The following is a 19913-nucleotide window of genomic DNA, read 5'->3' on the forward strand; positions in this document are numbered from 1 at the left end:
GCTGCCCTCGGGGGGGGGGGCCGAAGTTTAAAACTCCATAAATGTCACGAGGGATCGGGTTTCTGGTCGTGCCACAGCGGAGGAGAACAGCGTGACCGTTTCCAACTGTTTGCAAACATATCTCCACATGAAGCCGCCGCAGCACATGTCGGGACTGCTCCCTCTGGTACTTATTACTGGCTGCTTGTGTGCGAGGATGCATAAATCTGTGTAATTCAATATGGCATGTATGTTGTGTTCTCTAACAAATCTCTCGCTTGTTTTCCGACTCGATTTCCATCACGCTCGTCCCTCTCTTCTTCTGTGCAGACTTCTGTCAGATTCCCTGTCTCAATGGAGGCAGATGCATCGGCAGGGACGTCTGCTGGTGTCCGTCAAACTCAACGGGGAAGTTCTGCCACCTGCCGGTGCCGGCTCCCGCCAGAACCAACCCACACAGTCGCAAGGACGCCAGCAACCAGGGGCCGAAGTCCACCTCCCACTCCATGTACACACTGCCACTGTCCAACCAGCAAGGTAATCTGGCCGCTTGACTGTCGGCACGTTCATCTCACGCCGACTTCAGCTGCTTGACTCCCCTCCCAATGTCTCACTTCTTCTCTCTTTCCTGGAGGAGCTTATTCTCCGAGAGGACGCTGCCACAGACTCTGTCAGAACTGCCATTACTCACTTTAAAACGCTCACACAGAAACGTTTTTCTCTCCGATTTTGCCAAATACTTTTCAGTTTTAAACGTTTAAACGCCAATTGTTCCACTTCGACTTGGTGCCGTGCCCCTGTGCGCCAGCCGCGGCGGTGAAGCTCCTAACGGGATGACTCAGTGGAAGTCCTCGTATTGTTCGCACAATGCCGCTTTCATAAAACAGAAGCGAAAATTAGAACCAGAGCACGGCAGCATCATGAAAGTATGAGACGGAATATGAAAAAAGTAAGTTTTGCTCACTTTCAATCATTTCTGGTCTTATTTTTCATGTCCTCTCTCGGCGTCTCACAGTAAGTAGAAGCAGAGGGGGCCGTCATAGATTATTTAAATTTCATTCAAAAATCCTCCACGCTTCCATTTTGAGTAAAACGACATGAATAGGCCTCACGTCTGCATTGTCATGTCACCACAAAGGAATTAGCGCTCTTTTTTGGCTTGCCTCGCACATACATGGAGGCAGTTTCACGTCCAGGAATCCTGATAAGGTCAATTTCTTCTCCTTGGACTCTTCCTGATGTTTGTGTGTGAGGCTATGAGTCATTAAAGTGGGTCAGGATTCTGGGAAAAAACCCTGGCACTCCCTGAAGATGGATGCTTCCCCTCTGTCAGTAGGACAAAGGAACTCATTCTCCTCACTGAAACATCTCCTCAGCTCCTCAGCAAATGTGTTTTTTTTGCTCTTTATGATGATTTTTATTTAAACCAGCATGTCTGAAACTCTTTGTTGTTATTGTCTTCAACTGCTGGGACTTCCCCGCGTACATCGCAAAAAGTGGTGATGAAGTTAAGCCGAGTGTGTCTCGATTAAGCTGTCGCATGACAGCCGTTCGCGCGCCAGCGGCTTTCATCCCGACATGATTCAAACTGTCTGTCAGATTATTCTCGTATAACCCGTGTGTCCCTTCGTGTTCAGTGTCCCTCCACCCGTCCTTGGTGAACGTCCACATTCAGCATCCTCCAGAGGCCGAGGTGCAGATCCACCAAGTCGCTCGGGTGCAACCGGGGCAGAGGTCGGCCACGACGGAGGGGGCTCACTCTGTCCAGCAACGCTCCCAGCCAGGAAATGGACACGAACCCACCAATGAGCATAACGGCAGGCACTCACACGCCAACGGGAACGGGAACGGCCATGCCAGACCACAGGACGGACATGTGGGAAGATGCTTCCAGGAGACAGTGGACGGACAGGTACCGCGTTAAGTCGTTAAAACCTACTCTGTAAAAGTGTCATTACGTTCACTTCGAAACAGGAAGTGGGCCTGCAGGAGTGATTTATGAGAGCAGTCATCTCATGTTCCACCAGCTAGCTAACAAACGCATGTGATGAGTTATGGCCAGTGTGGTCCTTCTCTCTGGACTTAGGTGCCTTGTGTTGTCTGTGTGGTGCCACAAATTCACTGTACTGTAGAGACAATGTATGGATGTCAGTCACAGCGCACGGGAACGGGGAAAGACTTAAAGTGGCAGTGTCTGTGCTCGGCTAATCTAACGCAGCACCAGTCTGGGTATTATTTAAATGATCAGTAATGGGTGGCTATCATTTATTAGCAACCAGCTGTTTGTTGGCTGCTTTATTAATAGTGAACAGGTCCCTCATGTAGCTCAGCTGTGAACTGTAACATGGCTAGTGTCAATAGTTAAATTGGAACCAGGGGCTAACCCGAAAAGCACCTAATACAGCATCTGTTTGCTCAGCTGTAATTATGTGTTAAAGCTGACAGCCTTTCTGTTTGCTCTCGCAACAACACAATAGTCTGCAACAGAGTTGTTTTCTCAACCCTGGCTCCTATTTTGCTTTCATTAAAGGGAGAATTTGAAATTAAACCTTCTAGTCACAGTGATGATTTCAAGATGATTCCAAGCAGAAAAGCCGTAGAAATGGAAGATAAAGACGCTCACAGATTCGCCTGCACTCCTGCCAGTGTATCAGTTTTGTGTTACGCTGAAGAATGTTCTCTCTGTTGCCTCGTAAGCTTCAGAGGTTTTTACTGGCCATAAAATCCAATAACTAAGATCTGATAGGAATTTCTCCTCACAATTAGCCAAATGCCCTAATGAGGCATGCCAGGAGGTTCAAAGTCAGAAGTTCTCGTCTGAGTAACGTGTCTCAGATTGTCTCTGGTTCACTCCTCACCTATGAATTCTGGCGCACACACACAAACGAGCGTGCATGTACAAACATGTAACTTTTTTTAAAGTGACATCTAACACAGATTTGTGTTTGTAGTGTGGCAAGCCTCTGCCAGGCCTCACCAAACAGGATGATTGCTGTGGAAGTGTGGGAGCCTCATGGGGTCTACACAAGTGCCAGAAGTGTCCGACCAAACCCGGTAAGCCACCAACTAAAGCCATCAAAGTTTGAGTAGATGTTTTTCTCCTGCCCTGTCCTATTACGTACTTCAATCCCATCTAATTCTGTTAATACTTTTTTTTATTCTTTTTCATTTTAACCCATTAACGCCAAGCTTTTTGCATTACTGTCATTACACAGCGGAAAACTTGCAATGGTTTCTGAAAACTTAGAGGTTGCACGTCACAGCCAACATGTAGTTATTACGGTAATTTCACTTGCGTTGTTGCAGGAAGCCAGAAAGGGAAAAACACCTTTCCATTTTTTTATGCCTGTTTTTGGACATTGAGACAAATTTTATACCGTTCAGATTTCAAATTTAACACGCAGATTCTGGTACTACAGTGGGTTTTGTTTTTTTGTTTTTTTAAACAAAACCTTTTGTTTTTCTTCATTTGAAATTGTTAATACACTATTTTAACATGCAGTAAATTGTAAATAACTGCCAGAACTTAAAAGTAGTCTGGAAAATATGGTTAAAATAAGCAAAACAAAAGTCAGGAAACAGGCCTCTTTGACTTTGAATGTGCTTATAGTAGTTCGATCTCTTGGTGTTCCTGCATATTCAAAGCTGCCAAATGCAGCTGCCCCCTGCTTCCATAATAAGGTGTGAAGTCAGTGATGCCTGTTATATTCCTCGACTTATTACATTTAATTAGGCCTAAACCATACTGTATAGCAGACTTCATTAAATTCATCTCCTCGCAGGAGGCTGCAGGATTGGACCACGCACCCAGACATAAAAATGAAGCCCCTAAAAACCAGCAAAGCAAATGAAAACACACGTTTAGCATAAAGATGAGAGTCTGGCACACGTGCCACCCACTCTGCACACAGTGTGAGCCAGCGCTGCCTTTTTAAAAGAGCGAGTTACCAGAGCTGCGGTAGGTTTGAGATGGAGCAGCAGGGCGGGTTGTACGCTGGCAGGAAGGGTGGGTGGTAAAACCCTCCGCTGTAGATAGAGACTCCTGCTCAGCTTGACAACTCTTGGGCGGCGTCAAGGTTATGACCCTGTGCTAGTCTTCATGGGACGCAGGAATGGTGGCACATGCGGCACAAGCGTCATGATCTCTGTCTCTTCCATCTATCGTAGATATAATCCATCCCAGCGTGCCTGGTTCCTGCTCTTCCTAAGTCCTCGGCACAATTCTTTTGCCTCCCAGATGTTTTCCTCTGCTCCGTCCTTTGAAGTTTGAAGTGAATACCCTGTTCCCTCATTTTTATGGTTGTTTTTGGGTGGGGGGGACGGGGTGCAGCAGCATATTGTAGGCCTGGGTCCGAGGTCACACGCAGACAGGACAGAAAGAGTTGAGAATGTAAGAGAGAGGGAAAAAGTGAAGTCAAAATGAAGTCATATACTATGTCCCAGAAGTTTTGGATGGGGCTTTAATAAGAGAGATGCTTTGAATTCCTTCAGACTTCTCAGTTTAGACACTTGGCCGGATCTTTCGACTGCTTTTCCTTTGTCTGGCCTGGACCCATATACTGTCTTATGCGTTTGACAGGAATGATGTGTAACCTGGAGGACAACAAACCCCTGAAAGACGATGCTGTTTTTAGCGAACGGGTCATCCGTTCGGCTCGTAGTGTAGAGAGAAAATCGTGTAGCTTTAAATAAAGTAGTCTCCTGTGTCTCTTTGTGAGTGTGCGATAACAAGGTCATGGAAGCCAGGTTTGAGTTTAGGGGTGTGTCGCTACCACTGGTCACATTATAGAGCAAGTATTACTCGATTGTTTTGCCAATAAAGCCACATTTTAACGAGGTTCAGTTGTAGTCAATGTCTGATTCCTGGATTTACTTCAAATATTTCAATCTAATTTTATTCTTGGCCCATTTATCTTCCACATCGCTGTCGACACATTTGCATTTGTGTCAATAAACGTAGCGGTGCAGTCTCATAACACAGTAAACTGCTGTTTTGTGCAGTCAATGTGGATGTGGATATCGTATGTTAATGTGTATGTATTGCATCATGCGGCAGGATTTTCTGCTCGTTGTTACTCACAAACGCCATTATGTCAGCGCTGTGGTTGTTAGAGAGGAGATGCATATGCGTATAGTTTGTGTTTCAAACGGAGGGCTGACGTTGCGGAGGCTCTAATGCCAGTGTGTCCCATCTTGGAGCCAGTGGCGTTCAAAGTTACATGCTGAGGATTCCTGGGTCATAATGTGATCCAGATCAACCAGGCGAACCGGTCGTCCCTCTGGTTCTAATGATGAGAAGGAATTTGCACGTTGTTTGACTTCCAAACTAGTTTGATGCTGAATTGTAATTTCTGCTGGAGACGTAGATCAAAACTGTCCTCAGGCCTGTGGGCAGGAGGCAGCGTCGAAGAAGCGTTTAACAGAAACCCAATCTAGTGCGTTGTTGGAGTGGGCTCTTAGAGGATGACATAATGTTCTCGGGGCCGTCTGATGGCCATTTGCTGGTGGCCCAAGTCTGACCCATAATCGTAGAGTTGGTAGGGCCATCAGCCCATCCCTTAGTGTGAGTTTCACAGCTAATGGAACTCCACAAGCCATTTGCATTCCCGTCTGTCATTGCTGGGCAGCTTCTCTTTCTGTGATTCTTGTCATCTGTGGAGCTGGGAGGCGTCCCGAGGGCCCAAAGCAACCACCACACCCACAGGAGCCTTGGCCTTCTTTGCCTCTACATCCCTGGGTCATCAGGGTCATCGTGATGTCAGTGCCCTTTTTACTGTCACTGCCGTCCCCAGACGCTCTCCCACCTCTAACCATGGGAGTTGTCTGCCTGTTTCAATAAGCGCTCTCCCGCTCTGCATCTCTATAACAGGGACACTATTTTTCATGCGGTTTAGATCAATATAGGAAAGATGAGCCAAAGCAGAAGGGGGCCCCTGGAGATTTGCAACTTGTGGATCTTCCCACATGAACTCATCTCCCAAATCTCCCGTCCATTCCCCCAGACATTCAATCTGACATCCATCAAAGGGCCAAAGCCTGTGCTCATTGCTTTTTTGTTACTGCTGATCAAACATGAACACTTGTTAATGACCAACAAAAGCCAGAGATGCAGTTACTTTGCTTCAAAAATAGGCCACGAAACAACAGATGCACTGGAACGGCTCCACAGCAGCTTCTCGTTGTGATTAGACAGACGACGTCACATCTCCATGACAGCATTTGATTCATTGATGTTGACTTAGCGTTATCCCTTCACAGCCAGAACGATGGAATCTATTAGCCGGGCAGCACAATGGCAAATCAGGGTTCAGCAGACCTAACCACTACGAGACATAAATCCCAGCTGGAGGCAGATGGAATTCGCTTTGCAATTCCTAAATTGATATGAGCTAAATTGAGCATATTTTTAGGGTGAATGTACCGTGGCATGCCTTTTTCTGGAAGCAGCCCAGGTGGTTAGTATTCCACTGTGAATTTGCAGATTACAGAGGAATGCGGGTCTGTTTTTAAATGTGTGTTTGATGCTTTTGCCGTCAGCGTCTCGGAGAAGGGCGTTAAGCGAAAATTGTCAAACTGCAAACAGAGACGTCGAATGCATACTGTTGTCGAATAAGAAGCAAACGGAGAGAGTATGTTGCGAGTGAAGATTTAATGTTGCAGAAAAATGAAATAATCTCTTCATCAAAGCGTCTTCGCTGTTGACGCACATGTGCTTTGGGATGGTTGTACTGATGCAGGATGATCCAGATATACAATCCGAGACTGTTTGTGATTATAAAAGCTCATAGCTTGTTTCTGTGTCTGTATCAGGAGGATGTTGATACAAGTCCCATGTCTCCTAACTGATTAGCCTTGCTTCATGCGCATGGAGTGCATTATTTACGAGGCATGCTATATGTACTGTGCCAAAATTGCAAATGTGGCGTGTGCCAGGGAGACATTCTGTTTTGAAAGCGAATGACTTCCCTTTAAACTGTTTGCTCAAATCAAGTGTTGGCTTCAAGGCCAAAGACGAGATGGCAGCAGAGACTCTCAAGACCCAAAAACCCTCCTTGGTGATTAAAGAAATCTGTTTGCTCCTGGTTTTTCTTGATGCGGCACCAGTTTGTCCCGTGGCAACACGTCAGGAAATAAATAGCTGGACAGGCTCCTGGGGAGGATTTGGTTGTTGTGTTTGTTGTTTTCCTTAAGAATTGTCTCCCAATGAAATGGAAAGACCGATAATCCCCTGCTCCTGTAGTGTGGATGCCATCCATCCATCCCTCCTCCCTCCCTGTCTCCCACGGGTTCTCAAGTTTTCCAGCCTACGAAGGAGTCCAACACTGAGGTTGCCTCGCAGGCAGGTCCTGGGGAAAGCTGGTGAAGGGCTCTGAGCCCTGTGCCTCTCAGTCATCTTAGTAGAACAGCCCCGGGCTGGGTGGTCCACAGAGTGATTCTACCAAATTAGCAATTAAAGATGAAGATCTTTGCAGCTGAAAAACCCATTTGCATCGAATCGCTCTCTCCCTTCTTAGCCCGCTGCCTCCGTTCCTCTCTTTGCTTTCTTTCTCTTTTTGCATAGAGTCCGTCACCGAGCCAGTTTCACTTTCACGGTGAAAGAGAATCCCACTCTGATTTGATTTAGGACAACACAGCACGGACAGTGAATTAGTGACGCGTGACAAAGTCTTTTGTCAAACAGGGTTAAACGGATTCCTACCTTTTCATTACACACAGATGTCTGTTACAGTCACGCTGATCAAACCTATCAGCTCCACACGACTCTGTCCATGTTTCTCATTATAGCTGTTGTTTGTTTTTGTGTCTGTGGTGACACAAAAAATGATGCATTTTGGGTGGAAGCCTAACAGCTACACGAGTAAGGAGAGATAGAAGCAAACGGTAGGTCAAGGAATTGACCCCGGGTCTCTGAAAAAATAAGGTAAGGTAAACATAGGGTAAGTCTGAGAGAGGTAGAAGCGACAGTGCCGGTGTTTTGGCAGCGGTTACATGCTGGAAGCTTTAAAGTTCACCGCGAAGAGCTCACCGTTTAATGTGAGTGTAATTCTTATGTCATAATAATAATGATAAGGTGCATAAAACTGTTGCAATATGAACTAATTGCTTAGATCCACATTTTCAAGCATTTAAAGCTCTTACTGACCGCAGAGGTCCTATCCTCCCGACTAATAAGCCTTATTGAGACTCCTGAACGTCCCCCGCTGGGCTTCCCCTGGCGTGTGCATCCTGCTGTAGCTCACGCCAGAGTTTCTCTGATTCCATCACGGCAGGAGGGCGTGCCCACCACCCACCACAACATCTAATTACTCAGAATCTCTTGAGGGGGATTAGATGAAGATGGGGAGGTGCTTTCGACGGGAACAGGGGCGTCTCACTGCCCCGTTTTTCACTCACTGCCCCCCTTTCGTTCTGACCCACTTCTGCTCTGTCAACCCTCAGGTGCAATTGTCCTGCCTGGTCCACTAGGTCACAGCGGGACCAAAACATAGCGCAGCTTCCAGGACATTCCAGGACCACCATGTGACACAGATTCCAGTCACTCATGGGAAAATGACACAAACTGATGACTGATTGCTGGGCTGTGTAGTTACAGGATTGTTATGTTGGTTACTAAAATTAACTTAACCCCATCATGTGGTTATTACGGTAATTTCACTCGCGCTGTTGCAAGAAGCGTCTTTGGCACCAGAGAGGAGAGAGTTGGGAAAACGCCTGTACATAGGTTTCCATTTTTGTTGGCCTGTTTTTGCACATTGAGACAAACATTCAAACAAAATGTCATTTTAAATATGTTTCCTACTGTTCAACTTTCAAATTGAAAACACAAAATCTGGTGTTCATGTAGAACTACAGTGTTTTTTTCTCAATACAACTATTTAAATTGTTCATACTCTATTTTAAAATGCAGTAAACTGTAAATAACTGCCAGATATTGAAAGTTATTCTAGGAAAAATGGGCTAAAGCACTTAGTTACAGGACATTTTCTGGCCTTATTGTTGTTAAAATGAGCAAAATAAAGACTCCAGAAGGACATTTTGAGACTTGAGTGTTAAAGGGTTAAATATTAAAGTCTGATGAAGCATTTTTCTTAATTTTTCTGTGTTTAGAACCTCAGAACTGTGCAGTCCATTTTTCTATCCAGACTTTTCAAATCAATGAGAGTGCTTTCTATCATACTCTGTCAGCGCTCTGGTTTTGCAGACGTTTTGGTCACATAACGTTACACTCGTTCTCAGCACTCTCTGTCAGTGACGGGAAAGTGTTATCGATGTTGGCGAGGCTGTGGCGTAAGTGACTCATTGTCACTGTGGCAATGAGTTTGGTGAAAAGTTTTTATTTTTTCTGGCCTCAGAGTTATTTATTTGAAGGTTGTCATCGCCGTCATTTGTTCTTGTTTTTAATGATTTAATATGGGAGATATTTTCTCCTGATAATTTGCTCTAATTGGATGATGAATGAATAGGAAATTCATATTTAGTGGGTGTTTATTTAAGTAAACCAGGTCATGTTTTGCATGAATTTTAATGATATAAATGAATGTCTTTTACATTCAAACCATTGTCAGATGAGGTCACATAATGCTGATTCAGCGCCACGTGACCCACGTGGACCCTGTCCAGGGTGTTTTGTTCACATTTCAAATTTAACACGCAGAATCTGGTGTTCATGTACAACTACAGTGCAACATTTTGTTTTTCGTCTTTTTAATACACCATTTTAACATGCGGCAAATTGTAAACAACTGCCAGATATTGAAAGTAATTCTGGAAAAATGGACAAAAGCACTTACTCACAGGACATTTTCTGGCCACTTTCACGGTTAAAGTAAGCAAATAAAAGTCCAGACGTTGTTGGCACAGCACGCCCCACCCCCGCGGCCCTCATATGGAGGATAAAGTGGTAGAAGATGGACGGATGGATGAAAGTGAAGGAACAGTAGGAGGAGAAAGCAACATACATGACATCAGCCATTGCTGTATAAAGAGTCATGATTGTAATTTAAGTTGCCTGCGACTATGAGAACCTGTTCAATCTTACTGAAAAAAAAGGATGTTATTGTTTTCCAAGCTCCTCTCTTGCAAAAACACTCAATTTCCCCCTCCAAAAATCCTTTTAACTTGACAGGACGCGGCAGAGTCTGTGTCAGTTTATGCCAGAAAGATCTGCTATGAATAAACACTGTCTTTTGTTTTATATACCCTCGTTCACACTCTGTCAGACACACAGATACAGACAAACGTCACCGACGGCCTGACGTGGTCATTACAAGCCTCTGTCACTGATAGTGTGGCTGCAGTGAGGCGTTCGCATAAATGGTACATGTAAATTGTATTTATATAGCGTTGTTCTAGTCTCGATGACCACGCAGCGCTGCATCTGTGATCATCTGTCATTCACACAGCATCAGGAGCAACGTGGGGGTTAAGTGTTGAAAAAGTGTGCCTCTCAACCTCAGTTTCCCCTGAGTCGAGAAATATCTTCATTCTTTTTTTTGGTTACGTGCCCACCACTCAAACTGCAACGCTAATTCCGCACTTTTTAAGCCCACTCGTAAGGGGGACTGGACCTCATCCACAGAATGTAAACAGTGTCCGCCATCTTTGCTAACAGTTAAGCTAACAGGACCAAGTGACACTGGTGGGCACGTAACAAAGCCTTCCACTAGCTCCTTTTTAGTTATATTTGCATTTTTAGTTTATTTTAGAGTTAAAACCTGGTTTCAACCTGTTGACTCGAGCCTTTTCCTATTTTATTTCAACCTGTGTTGTATCTTACTGGTTTATTTGCCTTTTAAATTTTATTTTCCTCTAACTGTGTCCACCATCTTTGCTAACTGTTACGCTAACAGGACCAAGTGACACTGGTGGGCACGCAACAAAGGGGGGGAAGATTGAGAAGCACAATTTTTCAAAAATACTACCTCTATTCTAGTAATACAAGCTAAATCCAAACCTTTAACCTCAAACACACACACCTGAAATACACAGTACATGAGTTTAACTGCTTTGGAGGCTTTCCTGTGAGGCGTACCATCACATTCCTAGTGTGCACCATTAAAGCATTAGTCTCTTGTTTAAAGCAAATTTACACTGTGGTTGATGACAAAGGTCAAGGCTGTCGTGTAGGTTCCCTCCACATATTTACGAGGTAAGCACTTTCTTCATCTGTCCCTGGGGGTCGAGGAGAGGTAACATGATTTTAAATGACAGTGAGTGTTATTGTAACGTTGTGCTGGATGACAGTGCTCACTTATAAATACAGTTGATGGGGATCCATTTTCATACTCTCACTCTCTCTCTGAAGTCCCCCGAGACCCAGCTGTGGGTCACTTAATTTCTCCCGTTCTCTCCGAGATGCTCACATCTGTAAGTTATATGCCTTCCCTCCCGTCAAATCGGACTTCCAGCGCTCGCTCTCTCTCTCTCTCTCTCTCTCCAAAATGAATGCCATGCTTTGTGACGGAATGACAAGGCACCGTAAGATCGCCTTGCCCCCTCTGAATCGTGTGCTTTCTCTTTCTGTTTCTGCAGCATTCACGGTGATTGCGAATGGACAAGTGGAGTGTTCCAGTGGTTTTAAGAGGATGAATCTGACTCACTGTCAAGGTAAGCTCTAAAATATCTGTGTAGTTTAATGGTTTAATATGTAGTTTAACCATAATAAAAGAGAAGCTCATACATATATATGTTTGTATATACATATACATACATATATATATGTATATATGGTACGGATGTGATAAAAACGTACCATATGTTTCCCAGCTCAGGAAACGTATAAAAGTCTTATTTGCTGTACGTCTGTCCCCTGTGGGAACCGGGTCAGGTCACTACACTTAGCCTTGGTCCAGGGTCATAGTTCAGCAGCCAATAAGTGTCTGAGGCAGCTGTTTTAATTGGTCTTTGGGGTTCTAAGCGGAGAATGGTACGACGGGCTCTCTGAGTCTTTTTGACTTGTTTGTTGCTCAGCTTTTTGGTGGATTTTACCAGCAGGAGAAAAGCTGTTCTTGAAGCGGTTTCGGCTTTTCCCAGAGGTGGCCATAAGTCAGACGGCTGCTCGCCGAAGACGCATTAATCTCCCACCTACCGAGCCTGTAGACGCTTGGAGCAATAAACAGGTTAATATACGGCTCAAGGGTTAAAGGAACACCCAAATCACACATTAAAAATCTTTAATGATATAACATTTTATAACTGTAAGCGCCAACCTGTTGAGAGCTGGATTCAAAAATCACTCCGTAGATCAAAGCGTGTGATGGCTGCATGATATTCAATAATGTTTTGAGCAATACAGTGCGCTAAAATGTGTCAACATGAATATCTAAACCTCTCGGCTCTCAGACACAGCTTGATCTATGAAGTAAGAAAGTGATGCGGACACTTTGTCTGCTCTGACAGTCTGTCCGAGCTCCATCCACGACCTGATTAATGGAGTCATAATCTAAAGACAATGCTGTGATGACGATGGAGGCCAACGCGCAGCTCTGAATACATCAATAACACGTTTGAGCCGCTGGTTCAGCAAGTTCAACGCGTCTTTTTATTAACACGATCCGTCTGTTAATTTTCTCAGGTGATGATTGATCTGAGAAACATGTTTAAAAAAGCAAAGACATGTGCACAGGGAGACACTTCTTTTCCAATAGTGTGTCAATAGCCAACAAATATGGAAATGTCTTCTTTATTATTCATACCTTCTTTTTATGATTATTTCAAGATGTTCCGTTCCTCACTTTGGGTCGTTCGTTCCAAATCTGACAGTTACCCCACAATATTTAATGGAGCGCTTTAAGTCTCTGTCCTTTTTCGGCTGCTGCAAACATTCCCCAAAAATCATTTCTAATTTCAGGTCTCGCAGCAGCGGCAGCTGCCAAGGAGGCAAAACTTGCTCTATTTGTATTTTGTCATCAGTATCTGGGTGGTGTCCCGCTTGTCGAATTGGGGGCTCAATTTCTGAGCTGTTTACAGTATATCTTAATGGAACAAAGCAGGACTTGTCTCATAGCCTTTATTATGCATGAGTTAATGCTCTGGCCTCTTGGCGGACACTGACGTCCTCGCTGCGGTGCCCTGATAAGATGTCCCATCTGAGCCCTTGTGCTGTTCTTTTAACTTTGGAGACGATTCCTTAACTGCAACAGCTGCTTCTTATAAATAAGGTCAGCTGAAGTGACCCTTTGCTTCTGTGCTTACATACTGTAGTTGTCAACTGTTGTTGGCGGTAAACTGGTAGCAAGATGAACACTTTTGCATTTATTATACTGAGTGTTGTTTGGGTGGACGGGTTAATATCTCAGGATAGTATGTTTAAATTGTAGGAATCTGGCTGTGAGAAGTGGTTTGACAGTATTTGCATTCACTATTGGCAGCAGCTAAAATTAATGAATTTTAGCCCCTTAACTTATGTCTGGTTTGAGACTTCTCGAGCAGTCATACGGTTCTCCCTTTGGCCATAACAACCGATACATAATAAAGACGCTGATGTTGCCAATTTTCTTTGCAGTTTCCATAAATTTTGTGGGTGTTTATTTGAAACTTGTTTTTCCTAGAATTTATGAGCGGGCAAGGTCAAGCCAGGTTGCAGCTGACACCTCAGCCAGAGTTAGGTAACTTATTTGGAAGCACTGCAGTCATCAGTACATGTGTATATATATATATATATATATATATATATATATATATATATATATGATAAAAGCTGGTGATGGAGATTTTTATCCCCAGGACTGTTTGTCAGCGAGGGAGCAACTGAGCATAAAGTCAAAATAGATGTTGGGATTAGTGCTGATCGTGACAAGTTGTCCTGCAAGTCACTTCCAATCCCAATCAAGCCACCAGCAGACTGTAACAATAACACTAATCTGGGAATCAACTGAACCATGGATTAAAGACCACATGTGACGAAGGTTGACCTGAACTCTGACCAGATAACACACTGCTGCTTAAAGGAATACTTCACCGATTTGCATTTAGCTTTGTGTTACTAGAATAGGGGTTGTGTTTTTGAAAAAATGTGCTTCCCCAACCTCAGGTTCCACTTGAGTTGAGAAGTATCTTCATTCTTTGCTGTGTTACGTGCCCACCAGTGACTCTTGGTCCCGTTAGCGTAACTGTTAGCAAAGATGGTGGACACAATTAAAGGAAAATAAACTTAAAAAGCAAATAAACCAGTAAAATAAAAGAGAGGGTGGAATAAAATAGGAAAAGGCTCGAGTCAACAGGTTAAAACCCGGTTTTAACTCTAAAAAAAACTACAAATGCCAATAAAACACAACACAGGGTGAACTTAAAAGGAGCATGTGGAAGGCTAGAGTAAAAAGATATTATATAGGGTTGTAACATTTTTTTTAGCTTTGTATGTATTGCAAATATCTTCATTATTTTCTTTAGGAGTGACACTTGGTCCTGTTAGCTTAACTGTTAGCAAAGATGGCAGACACTGTTTACATTCTGGAAAATGAGGTCCCCTCCCCCTACGAGTGGGTTTAAAAAGTGCTTAATTAGCATTGCAGTTTCAAGCCTCGAACCAAGGGGAAAACTGCGGTTGGGAAGCACAATTTTTCAAAAATACTCCCTTTATTCTAGTATTACGACGCTAAAAGCAAATCGGTGAAGTATTCCTTGAAACTGTTGCTCCGGTCTTAAGAGTGTGAATCTCAGAAGCAGACACGCGTCATCTGTGCTCGGCGGCGTCACCTTCACGGCATTTGCCTCATCCTTTCTCATCCAAACTTGTCACTTTTTTTGTCAACAAAGAGTGAGACTTGTTTACATTGCAACATGGAGACGAGTGCGTCCAAAGAGAATTAGATTTATGTGTGAAGTGAAGTGAAAAACAGAGTGAAAAACATAGAAACAGACAACAAAGGCGGTATTGGATGTGCTTCAGTCCACCGAGTGTATCAGCTTCACTATTTTATACGCTCAGTTTTTCCACCAGGATGCAAAAACAGCAAAATAACAAAACAAGAGCAGATTAATTAGAATTTGGAAAATCTGTGGTGGCAGGGCTATTGAGTTCTCGTCGTCAGTAATTGGAAAAGACCTAATGATGTCCTCTTTGTTTGACACTGTGAAACAACAAACTTCGCCCGCTCTCAGTGTAATTGCATGACGATGGGCCTGAAATATGCCCCCCCTCCCCACACACACACACACACACACACACACACAACCTCCGTTTCCTGGCTGGCATAGTCACATTTTACTGTAGCTTATTGACTCAGGAGCTGTTTGAGCAGTAAGCAAAGTTTACACATTACTCACGCACCCATTACAGATCAGAGCCCTCTGATGTGCGCTCAGGATGATGTGACCTTATTGGACGCCGCGATGAAAGACGCCGATGAAGACGATAATCGAAAACATTCTGCCATTTTCTTTGTGTCCCCTCGACTGAGAACGATTTCAAAGTCAAGCAAGATCATAATAGCTTGCAGTCAGAGGGATGCACGAGTACGAGCGTATTCATGAGTATTGTCTGGTTCACAGTGGTTAAATGTATCGTGCATGTTTCCCTTATGTCATCGCCCCCTCCTCCCCTCCCTCCTTTTGCTTTCATACAACTGTGTAACGTTCGAGTCTCAGTGTTTCACCACTCTGCAGCAGCTGCTGGTTTGCTTTTGACTACATGATTTATTGCAGTCTAATTTGTCACCTTTCAAGGTGTAAAATGTTGTTTTTTTTCTAAAGCCTGACATCATCTCTGCTGCTCCGTGAGCATGAAACCTCCGAAATGCAGAACACTTAATCCGATACTGATACTTGCACCAGGTTTGGTTAAAGGGGGGGGTTCAGCGGGAGTTCAGAAATTCCTGTCAGGAGAGAGAGAGAGAGAGAGAGAGAGGAAAAAAAACATGACTTTATGATATTTCCAAAATCAGATTGTACTAGATACTGTATGACTGACATGTACTGCCTTTTTCCAACAGACATCAATGAGTGCCTGTTGCCTGGGATCTGTAAGAATGCCGAGTGTCTCAACACCAAGGGGAGCTACAGGTGCATGTGTAAACTCGGCTACATGTTAGACCCGGCGAGAAGTCACTGCGTCTGTGAGTATCGCATATCAAAAGCATCATTTTAAAGCTATTCTATTACACTTGTTTTTTTACAAATGTACCATCCCTCTTTTTAGCGGACAAGGCCGTGTCCAACCAGAGGGCGCTGTGTTACCGGTCCGTGTCGGCGAGCACGTGCTCGATGCCCCTCGCGCAGCACATCACCAAGCAGATCTGCTGCTGCAGCCGGGTCGGCAAGGCCTGGGGCGCTGGGTGCGATCGCTGCCCTTTGCCAGGATCAGGTACAGTGCGATGTGACGAAGGACTCGATGCCCGTCATCCAGACACAAAAATGTAACGTGTAATCTTAGGCAAAGGGTCAGCTTTGTCTGTGAAGGCTCGTCTACTTCACGTTCACCGTTTTGATCCGCCAGCCACGTCAAGTTGTTTAAAATAACCGTATTTGTTTGTGGTGGAGGAATACCAAAAACACGACAGTTTTCATATTTCAGCGCCGACATAATAGTGGGAGTCGCTGTTGTGTTATCACTCCGAGCTCCGGGGAGAATCCCCACTAATAGATCGGCAAAGCTTCACAGCAGAAATAAACAGCTCGGCCAAGTGAAACATGGGAAGCGGTTGTCGTCTTCTTCTTCTTCTTTTTTTTTTTTTCCATAAAGATCTAATCTTCAAAGTGAAACTGGTCTGGTCTGGTGTCTGCACTGTGGCCGGTGATTCACGAGGATCGTCATAGATCAGATATCAGAGGCACAGACCTCCGTGGAGCTGCTCGGCCTGGGACTGGCACAGTACACAGACATTTCAGACGACAGCTTTTGTGTTGCCTGACAAGCTGCTACATCCGTGTTCTGAACATTTTTTGGGCTTGTGGTCGTGTAGAGCCCTATTTCCCTCCTCTTTAAATTCATCATTCAGTAGCTTATCATATCCCCCAGTTTCCTGCATTTACACAAGCATTTTCAACAACCACATGTCTGTTATTACGCGTATCTCTATTCCAGACTCTTTTGGCGTAGAGTCGCTGACTTCAGGTCAGGTAGGGGACACGGCGCTTCTGGCCTTGTAATGGATTCACCATCGCTGTGGTTTTGAGACGCAGTTACAGCAGCTCGAGCCAGTCCTCCATCCTCTCAGTCAAACACCTAAGAGTTGAAAAGTCAGCAATCCGTGACGCCTGTTACTTGCTTGTCAGCTCATAGCGTCGCAGCAATCGCCAAAACCTGACCCCATTCACAGCACACAGCGTGCTCAGCATAACAGTATTACACGGATGGATTATGGCATCGCTGCGAACATCAGACGGAAATATGAGCCACGATGAAACTCTTGCAATGTGTTGTTTTAGCTTTAGAAGTCGGAGAGCGCGATTCCTCTATGGCTCATTGTCTGCTGATGTGTTTTCTTACCCCCCCCCCGCAGACCATTTCAAGGAGATCTGCCCGGCCGGACACGGATATACCTACTCGCTCTCCGACGTGCAGATTTCCATGCGACAGTTGGGAGGCGACGACGACGTGCAGAGCACAGGAGGAACGTGGGAGGGGCAGAGTCCCGTTTATCCCGAGCCCCCGTCCTACCAGCCTTCACTGCCGGTGCCCGGAAGGCCACAGTTTCCCGTGTTCCCACGCGTACCGCAAGTGCCCCAGCGTCCCGAGTACGAGGAGACGCCACACGTGCCGCGTCAGCCCCCTCTGACCCCACAGCAACCTCTCCATCCATCTCACCCGGCCAGAGAGACACCCGAACACCCCGGAGGTGAGAATAAAAACAGTCAAACACAGTGTTGATTTAACCTTTTTTTTTACCTCAACCCGTGGCGTAAACAAAACAACGCAGAATGGACGAGGCTTTTAATCAACAGGATGCTCTGTGCTCCCACAAGTGCATGCGTGCGCCAGCAGACAAACAAACAGCAGGAGTCTTCTCGTTTGCTACTCATCAGGGCGAAAGTGCCATCAGCCATACGTCCAAACGTATCTCACTGCTCTTGAGTCACTCTGCTGGCGCGGCTGTGGCATTTGTGATTTATATAAGGAGGAGCATTTTTGTAAATATTTAGAGATCTTTGTCTTCATTATGAGCCGTGTTTATTTCCCCCCCGTTTCTCCCACTACTTTTTTTTTTTTATTACTCAGGCAGTCTCTCTTCAAGTCACTGCGAGACGCGATTTTTTGCGTGTACTGTGTGTGTCGTGTGTACGCAGTAATGGTTCTCGCAGAATGTCAACTTTTTCACTACTAATAAACAAAATAAATAAATTTCCTCTTCTCTCCGTCTGTTGGCAGATGTGGAAATCGCACTCCCGGTAAGTCCCTCCCTCCCCCGTCACCCCCTTTTGGCTTTGGAAATGTTTATCTTAAGACGATATGGTCTAGCTATCTCAGCTGGAGAGTTTGTTTGTGATGGTATAACTCTCTCAGACCACATGTGTTAGATACACACACATACGATGACAGAGCAGACATTCTGTGTTAATATGAACGTGGTAATGGAAAACATGCTTCTTTTTTTTTTCTTTCTTTTTTGAAAAAAAAGGAGTAATATTTGCTTGTTTTGCAGCCAGCTGTTGTGACTGACTCACCGCTGGAATATCCAGGTATTTTTTTTCACTTTTTTCACACACACACACACACACACAGATTATATAACGCTGCTTCTTCACCCCTGACAAGCATATCAACACTGGCTGTTTGATGCCTCTTGGTGGTGTTTTATTTTGCATATCTTTGCTCAAGGGCCAAGCGTAGTCTGACTCTCAGGCACAGACATGCAATGTGTTCTCTATAAATTGTCTCTGCCCTCGCGCCAGCGAAAACATTGACGTTCGAGTCTGAATTTGCCTACGTTTTGATTTATTTTTTGTCGCCGTATTGTTTTTAGCCCAAAGTCAAAGTGGTTTTGTTTTGTTTTTATCCAGCTGCCCACTGAGTGACACCTAAGGCCATTGTGCCTGGGAAAACAACCAGTGAATCACAATGTTCCCGGGTGAATAATCATTTACTCTCTCCGAGACAGTGTTTGTGCATTTTTTGGCTTTTTCGTGCACACCACTCCTCACAGAAACTCCTCCTCCAGACTCGTCCGTCGTTAAATTGAGTCCAGATTCAAAGGGACACACACACAGACCTCTTGCAATAAACACTCGTGTCACACTGGCTTGACGATTTGCACAATATGCTTTGTTGTGTGATTGACTGGTTACTTGGTAAAGTGGTGACTCTGAGAGCTTTTCAAATATTTCATCCTGTATTGGGAAACGGAGAGCTGTTGTGACCGAATATGGAGGGATAGGCGCTACCTCGGCGAGTCAGCGGTTTGTTCAAAAAGGGATGGATTTACAAAGAGACCATTCTTTTTCGGCGAGCTTAGAAATTCCTCACCCGGTCAAACACAAGTGCACACCTTGGATTTGGCCGTTGTTTTGACAGACTTCCTCGATAAACATAAACTTAAAATGTGATGTTGGCCTGAGAGAGAGAGCACCGGCAGTGCTGCTGCTGCTGCTGCTGCTGCTGCTGCTGCTGCTGCTGCTGCAGCAATGATGAGATAAAAAGACAGAGTGAGGTCCAGCAAGTTCACCACAGCTGTCAATTAAAACCTGTATCCGTCACTGATATTCACAAAACATGATGTTAAAAAACAGGACCGATAATACAAAGCAACAGGAATCCTCATTCCAGAGGACAGGGGTCACGAGGAATACACACTGTTCTGGATTCCAGTGACTCAGTTTGTAAGAACGCTCTCGGTCAATTGTGCAATTGTGGTCATCGTCTCTCCAAAAACTGGCGACATTCTCGATAACCCTACAAGCTCGTCTGCTTCCACAGAATAACGTGCTTTGGCAGTGGGCAAAAGTCAAAGTCCCCAGTTCCCACATGCCAAACTGCGTTAACAAGCAAACATTTCCTT

At 44.7% G+C, this 19913-nt stretch overlaps 1 protein-coding gene across 1 annotated transcript in view; it reads left to right on the top strand.

The window, feature by feature from the left end:
- The window catches only part of LOC122783036 (latent-transforming growth factor beta-binding protein 2-like), an 85288-nt gene that overhangs the window by 36854 nt on the left and 28521 nt on the right, over positions 1-19913 (top strand). Inside the window, exons 6-14 of the mRNA XM_044047673.1 lie at positions 310-516; positions 1617-1891; positions 2931-3033; positions 11512-11586; positions 15912-16034; positions 16118-16282; positions 17421-17756; positions 18287-18306; positions 18561-18597. Coding sequence (XP_043903608.1) covers positions 310-516; positions 1617-1891; positions 2931-3033; positions 11512-11586; positions 15912-16034; positions 16118-16282; positions 17421-17756; positions 18287-18306; positions 18561-18597 — 1341 coding nt within the window. The remainder of the gene's footprint in view (positions 1-309; positions 517-1616; positions 1892-2930; positions 3034-11511; positions 11587-15911; positions 16035-16117; positions 16283-17420; positions 17757-18286; positions 18307-18560; positions 18598-19913) is intronic.

This window comes from Solea senegalensis, linkage group LG16 (assembly GCF_019176455.1).
Source record: "Solea senegalensis isolate Sse05_10M linkage group LG16, IFAPA_SoseM_1, whole genome shotgun sequence".
Lineage (NCBI taxonomy): Eukaryota > Metazoa > Chordata > Actinopteri > Pleuronectiformes > Soleidae > Solea > Solea senegalensis.